General features: G+C 42.3%; 1 protein-coding gene across 2 annotated transcripts; it reads right to left on the bottom strand.

The window, feature by feature from the left end:
- Positions 1-2,146: 2,146 nt before the first annotated feature.
- Positions 2,147-6,255, bottom strand: LOC143806050 (uncharacterized). 2 transcript variants are annotated; one of them, XM_077285977.1, is made up of 5 exons: positions 6,095-6,255; positions 5,200-5,696; positions 5,121-5,163; positions 4,289-4,371; positions 2,147-2,332 (listed from the first exon to the last, which is right to left on the bottom strand). In XM_077285977.1, exons 1-4 carry the CDS (start codon positions 6,141-6,143, stop codon positions 4,310-4,312), a joined length of 651 nt encoding a protein of 216 aa, XP_077142092.1. In that variant the 5' UTR covers positions 6,144-6,255; the 3' UTR covers positions 2,147-2,332; positions 4,289-4,309. The 2 variants fall into 2 exon arrangements, with proteins under 2 accessions (XP_077142092.1, XP_077142091.1); XM_077285976.1 differs by having other exon boundaries at positions 5,121-5,696; positions 6,095-6,241.
- Positions 6,256-7,103: the final 848 nt, after the last annotated feature.

Genomic DNA, 7,103 nt, shown 5'->3' with positions numbered 1-7,103 from the left:
TTTTGTCTTGCCAAAATCTGACCATTCTGTGTTCATTAACTGATCAATATTATTGTATTGATGCCAATTTATTTTCTTAACCTACACCACATTTTGGAGGGTTTCAGCTTTCAAAAGAATAATTTATACAACCAATGGATGAATTTAACGTCAGGTTATAAGCTTTTATTTACATAACATGGATAAGCGACATAACTTCTGTCACGGACACAGTGACTGCACCAGCAGAATAGTGAGTGCAGCTCTGGAGTATTATACAGAATGTAACTCTAACATTTGTTAGCCAGCATAAGTACATGTGGGGATTCAATAGCAACCAGGCAACCCCCACATGTACTTATGCTGGCTAACAGATGTAAATCATTCAGCTGTGGCACGAAAAACTAAATCTCCGAGCACTAAAAAAATACTCGGAGGACCCCCGAGCATGCTCGAGAAATCTCGAGTAACGAGTATATTCGCTCATCACTACTCAGGATCAGTAATGCAATGTACGTACACAGTGACTGCACCAACAGAATAGTGAGTGCAGCTCTGGAGTATAATACAGGATGTAACTCAGGATCAGTAATGTAATGTATGTATGTAGTGAGCTGGCCGGCTGTGGCTGTTCCGTTATCATTGACATAGAATCTGTGACAGACACTGCCCCCGTGTGGCCAGAAGTTATACCTATGCCGAATGTGATTACAGAGAAACAAACTGTATTGGCTAAACTCCCCCCTGTTATGTCATGTGAACAGGAAGGGGAGGGAGAAGAGAAAGAGCCCGGGAAACCAGTCGGTGCAGAGAGAGGTCTGTGTGTGCTGGCGTCCTCCTGTAGATGCGATATAGAAGGTTGCCTGGATAACCCCTCTCTCTCGGAAGCTGACATCCAGATTGTTCCCAGCTCCCACACTGCGGAGCACTCAGCGGTGACATCTTCACAGATCCTGGAGCTCATGAACTGTAAGCGGGTCCTCTATTGAGAGGCCGAACATTCCACCCCTACCTGCTGAACCCCAAGGACTACAGTCTGGACCTGAGAGACAAAGTTTTGTTTAATTCCTTTTTTCTCTCCGGCTGGAGCGTCTCCCTGCTGTGACCGACAGGCCTGCGATGTGGGAAGATAACCTCTTGGAGCAAAGGAAGTGGTAACGTGTGGATAGGGACAGTGAGGGATAGTTTGTTATTACACGTTATTTCTGTGAATAAGCATACTTTTTACTGTCTATTATTGTGTTCTGCTGTGTTAAGAAAAATGTATAACAGTAAAGATACGTTTGTTAAGATGGAATCTGAGTGTGGAGGTTTGGCTGGGCCAGATCATGGATATGCATGGGCGGCCTTGCCCTCGGACACTTCATGTACACAGTGACTACACCAGCAGAATAGTGAGTGCAGCTCTGGGGTATAATACAGGATGTAACTCAGGATCAGTACAGGATCAGTAATGTAATGTATGTACACAGTGACTGCACCAGCAGAATAGTGAGTGCTGCTCTGGGGTATAATAAAGGATATGACTCAGGATCAGTAATGTAATGTATGTACACAGTGACTGCACCAGCAGAATACTGAGTGCAGCTCTGGGGTATAATACAGGAGGTAACTCAGGATCAGTAATGTAATGTATGTACACAGTGACTGCACCATCAGAATAGTGAGTGCAGCTCTAGAGTATAATACAGGAGGTAACTCAGGATCAGTAATGTATGTACACAGTGACTGCACCAGCAGAATAGTGAGTGCAGCTCTGGAGTATAATACAGGATGTAACTCAGGATCAGTAATATAATGTATGTACACAGTGACTGCACCAGCAGAATAGTGAGTGCAGCTCTGGGGTATAATACAGGATGTAACTCAGGATCAGTAATGTATGTACACAGTGACTGCACCAGCAGAATAGTGAGTGCAGCTCTGGGGTATGATGCAGGATGTAATTCACCTGACGTACTCGGGATCATTAGATTCCAGCAGCCGGATCCCCAGCAATTATACATTTGTCATTAATCCTATGGATAGGTCATAAATGTTGATAATAGGACAACAAACATCAGACAGGTGATATCGGTGCCAGATATATCTGAAGTAGGGGTATAAATTTAGGGATTTTTTTTGTATCATGCGATGACACCTGGACATAATAATCATTGAGCACATATATAGGAAAACCACTTCTGACTTTATTAAACATATTTGCAAATATACACAGGTAGACAAATAAAAGTTTTCATCTTATGCTGAAAATAGGTAATCACTTAATCCCCTATTCCTTTCCTGTTCACTTTTTTCAAATATTTAACGGATCATAGGAGGGAGAGGAATCTGCTGGAAACCACAAGGAAATCTGCAAAGAGAGAAATACATTATTGTTAAAAAAAAACAACAACTATTTAATAGACTGAACTCCTGCCGATTCATGTGTAAAGGACCTTCATGTTAAAAATACATATTCAGTGTATACGGAGTGCTACTGTATCAACCTATCTATCTATCTATCTATCTATCTATCTACCTATCTATCTATCTATCTATCTATCATCTATTTATTATCTATTATCTATCTATGATCTATTTTCTATCTATTATTTATCTATTATCTATCAATCATCTATCTATTTATCTATCTACTAGATGGTGGCCCGATTCGAATGCATCGGGTATTCTAGAATATGTATGTAGTATATAGCACAGCCCACGCTGTATATAACACAGCCCACGTAGTATATAACACAGCCCAAGAGTATATAACACAGACCACGTAGTATATAACACAGTCCATGTAGTATAGAGCACAGCAACGTAGTATATAGCACAGCCACGTAGTATATAACAGCCCACGCAGTATATAACACAGACATGTAGTATATAGCACAGCCACATAGTATATAGCACAGCCCACGCAGTATATAACACAGCCCATGTAATATATAGCAATGTGGGCACCATATCCTTGGTAAAAAAAAAGAATTAAAATAAAAAATAGTTATATACTCACCTTCCAGCGACCTCCGGATCCAGCCCAGGCCTTTAGCGATGCTCCATTGTCAGTGATGCTTTGCAGCAATAACACGTAATGATGTAGAAGTCTCGCGAGACCGCTACGTCATCTCCGGTCATAGCTGCAATGCATTCTTGGGACCGGAGCATCGCGAGGAGCTGGAAAGGCTGCCGCGGACACCGGAAGGTGAGAATCTAATATAATAAGGCAGAAACAGTTCCCTAGCTATAGCAGAGGGACTAGGGAGCCCAGACAGCTCGGGTGGGCTTTGAGCCCGAGCCATCCAGCAGCCTCATAATGTTTAAGGGTAGGACCCAGCCATCCAGGGTTCCGTGGATAGAAGTGCAGCTGAACCAGCACAGGGTACAGCAGTGGTGAAGCAGAGGTAGCAGTGGGTCTACAGCAGTACGGGGACACAGGTTGCTCAATATGTGGCAGATCATCGCATGGGCTGACACCTTCAGATCCGGTGCGAAACGGACAAGAGCAGAGAATCTGTACAGGGAGGATGCTGCGTTACCGCAAGAGGCGGTATGATCAGGACACGTACTGAAGGACCAAGGAAAGAGTGCAGGGAAAGTGGAAAGTGTGATCTGTAAGGAAATGCTGTGTCTGTTAAGGATGTGCCAAGAAGAAAGTAAAGTTTTATGTTGCAACTGGACTGTATCTCTGTTTGTACGCAAACGACCGGAGGGGACCTTATGCAACGGAGAGAAGGCCCGGACGGTGCAAACAATAAAGAGGCAAGTACATTGACCATGGGACGTTACCTGCATGTAACGGGAGTCCAGTGTGCGCAAGACCTGCTAATCTCAGCCATGACTATGGCCCTGGCCTTCCCTCACCTATCTATCTATCTAGTTAGAAAAATGGAACAGCACTAAAAGTTAAATGGGTGCAGAGTCTCCCAGCAATCAATCCATACTTGCCAACATATAGTAGTAAAAAACGGAAGGCAGCACTCCAAAAAGTAGTTTCAAAATAAGGTGGATTTTATTAGGACCTAATAAAGTCCACCTTATTTTGAAACTACTTTTTGGAGTGCTGCCTTCCGTTTTTTACTGCTATCTATCTATCTATCTATCTATCTATCTATCTATCTATCTATCTATCGTTAGTGGATAACCTCTTCAATAAGTTTTTTCTAACCTAGGAACTTACACTAAAGAGAGAATACCTGTAATAAAATAAGGCTCCAAAATTAAAAAATAGAGAAACTTTCTCAAAACGTTTCTACTGGTCTCCGTTTGAGTCTTTAGGCTCCTTTGGGTATTTTAGAATTTTAGATTTTTTAGAACTTACTTGTTGCCTTCAGTCACTGAATCACTTAAGAAGCAAAACTGGAAGCAGAGCCAGGACTATGAGAGCGCTCAAAGGACCACAGCCTGGAAGGAAATAAAAACATTACCGCTTACAATCAAAGTTACACCCTGGATTCAGTTACTCAGCAGTGATGTCATCATTTTCTCTATATGGTAGGCTTGTACACCATTTTGTATTTTGGGTGGAGCCCACCCATTTTAAGATATCCATGTTGGTATTACTGCAAACTGGAGCCCAGTCCTATATAAGTGAATGGTACTGAGCTGTAATACCAGACACAGCCAATAGGAAATGTATGGAGCCGAATGAGAGGATGTGAAGCCCACTGGATTTCAGATTCTGATTACTCTAAGGATAATCCATCCATACTGTGATCCAGGAAAACCTCTTTAAAGGAGTTGTCTAGGAATTTTATATTGATGACCTATCCTTAGGATCATTGGGAATCCAACACCTGGCACCTCTAAATGATCAATGGTTACGATGTCCCATGGTGGCTGGACAAACACAGCTCCGTACGCTGTGTAGTAGCTGATCTGCAGTACCAATGAATGGCTACTACACGGCGCTGTTCCAGCTTCGTACCCCTGTGTTCTTCTGACCATCATGGGATTTGGTGACCACCAATTGATGATGGTGCCTAGTGTTGTACCCCCCTTATAGGCCACCGTTATCATAGTCCTCGACAGCCCGCTTAGGTACTGCAAGTAATATACCGTAATCATTCGTTCTTATTCCTTTATTACATACATCCTGTATACAGTCATATTTTGTATGATTATTTGTATATATTTTTTTACAAAGTACTCACGCAGGGCGGATTGTCCATTTCCTTGTCCATTTCCTTGTCCATTTTCTTGTCCATTTCCTTGTCCATTTCCTTGTCCATTACCGTCTGGTTTCGTGTCGGTAACAGTTGTCCGATATATACCATTATATCGAAATAATGTTGGAGAGACTTTCCCTGAGCTGAATGAGCCCGTTGTGGTAGTGGCTGTATTATAGTTAATATTTAGAATGACTGTGATTTGGCCACTGCCACCACTTCCGCTGGTAATTTTCTGGGGATTGACAGTGACTTTTGCATCAACAGTGATGTCAAATTGATGCGATTCACTAATGGACAACCTGGAAAAGGTAAAAGCAGGAACATTATCTCTAACTGGGGTGAAAGACAAAGACAGATCGGCTTTTGGCTCTTGGATTGCGTTGCAGCTTGGATCGGCGGAATTCATGCACAGGGTTTGGTTCTTCCCTAGTACAATGGTGGACCTTATAGAAGGGCCTGACAAAGATGTAGGAGATGACACAATCTCTGTGTCTCCAATGTGGCTTGACGGGACAGAAACCAAAATTTCTAGATTGTTCTCAACCCGTTGGGCTCCAACTGCAATAGAAATAGCAATAATTCAAGTTGGGAAAGAAGAACTCCATAAAGCAGATTTCACCTGAAGAACCTCAATCACATGACATTAGGGCTACATCAATAATAGTCCTCCATGTGGAAGTAAGTAGAAACAGGTTAATGCTGGGATTGGAATTTTCTCAGATCCCGGCAGCTGTGGTTCTTCTGCCAACAATCGTCAAGGTACCATAACCTAAGACCCTTGACGTACCATTACTTCAAAGTGTAAGGATGGTTGTACTTATCATTAAAGGGGTCCTCTTTAATGATAAAAAAAAAAACATACCTCCATGGTCACCTGATCTCCAGGAATAGTTGTTGGACTTTCTCTACCTCATTTACAGCTTTTTGTCTTATCATCCGTGTCATTGTTCTCTTACCAAGTGCACAGAGAGTAAGGAAAACCAGGGTTTTCTTTGCATATTCCATTTCTAGCCTTCGTCAGAGTAGATCCGGTGACCTGGTCCAAAATTTCTCAAAGCAGGATCTACTGAAATAAAAGGAGAAGCCAACAAACTATTTATATTTATGTTACTTAGTAAAGAAAATTTGGATCACTTATAAAAATAATATCCTATGCAAACTGTTCTGCTATTGCCTTTTTCATTTTCTAAGGGGGTTTCCAAGAAAAGAAAAACATTTCTCCTTTTTTTTTCTTTAGAGAAAGAGCACCACAGCTGTCCGTAGGCTGAGTGTAAATACTGGGAATTAATCGAATTGTCCAGATTAGTGCATTCAGAGAAGTGGTGCAGTTCGCGAGAAGTCTTGGAGACGGGAGTGGGAGGTTTGGATCATTGAGGATGTTGGTGTTAGGTCATTAGCAGAACGGAGGGCATGGGTAGGGTGATAGACAGAGATCAGGAAGGTGATGTAGGGTGGTGCAGAACTGTGGAGAACTTTGTGGGTGAGAGTGATCCGTTTATATTGGACCCTGTTGAGGATGGGTAACCAATGCTATAACTGGCACAGGGCAGAGGCATCGGTATTGTGGCTGGAGAAAAATATGATCCTGGCTGCTTCATTCAGGACAGATTGGAGAGTGGTGAGATTAGTAAGGGGAAGACCGGTTAATAGAGAGTTGCAGGACAAAGACTCTATATGTTTTGGCAGAAATTTTCAAGTGATTTTGCCTCAAATTCTAAAGTTACCATTGTCGGGACCAAGCAGAAGCTAGCAGAATTTCTCCTCAGTGCTGCAGAACTGTGATTGTGACCCCGTCGTTCAACGGTGTCAGGGTATAGAGCAGGTTTCTCTAGTTAGATAGGTAGGAATTTAGAAGAGAATAATCTGTAGAAATTGTATATAGTCTGTATTATTCTTTGTATTGCCATAGCTGGAGCGCAGCTTGTGTGACACGCTTCAGCTATCTCTCCTTGTATCTAAGATTGC

The sequence above is a fragment of the Ranitomeya variabilis genome, chromosome 2 (genome assembly GCF_051348905.1).
Source record: "Ranitomeya variabilis isolate aRanVar5 chromosome 2, aRanVar5.hap1, whole genome shotgun sequence".
Lineage (NCBI taxonomy): Eukaryota > Metazoa > Chordata > Amphibia > Anura > Dendrobatidae > Ranitomeya > Ranitomeya variabilis.
Note: the sequence above shows the minus strand (reverse complement) of the source record. Positions and strands in the feature narration are given on the sequence as shown.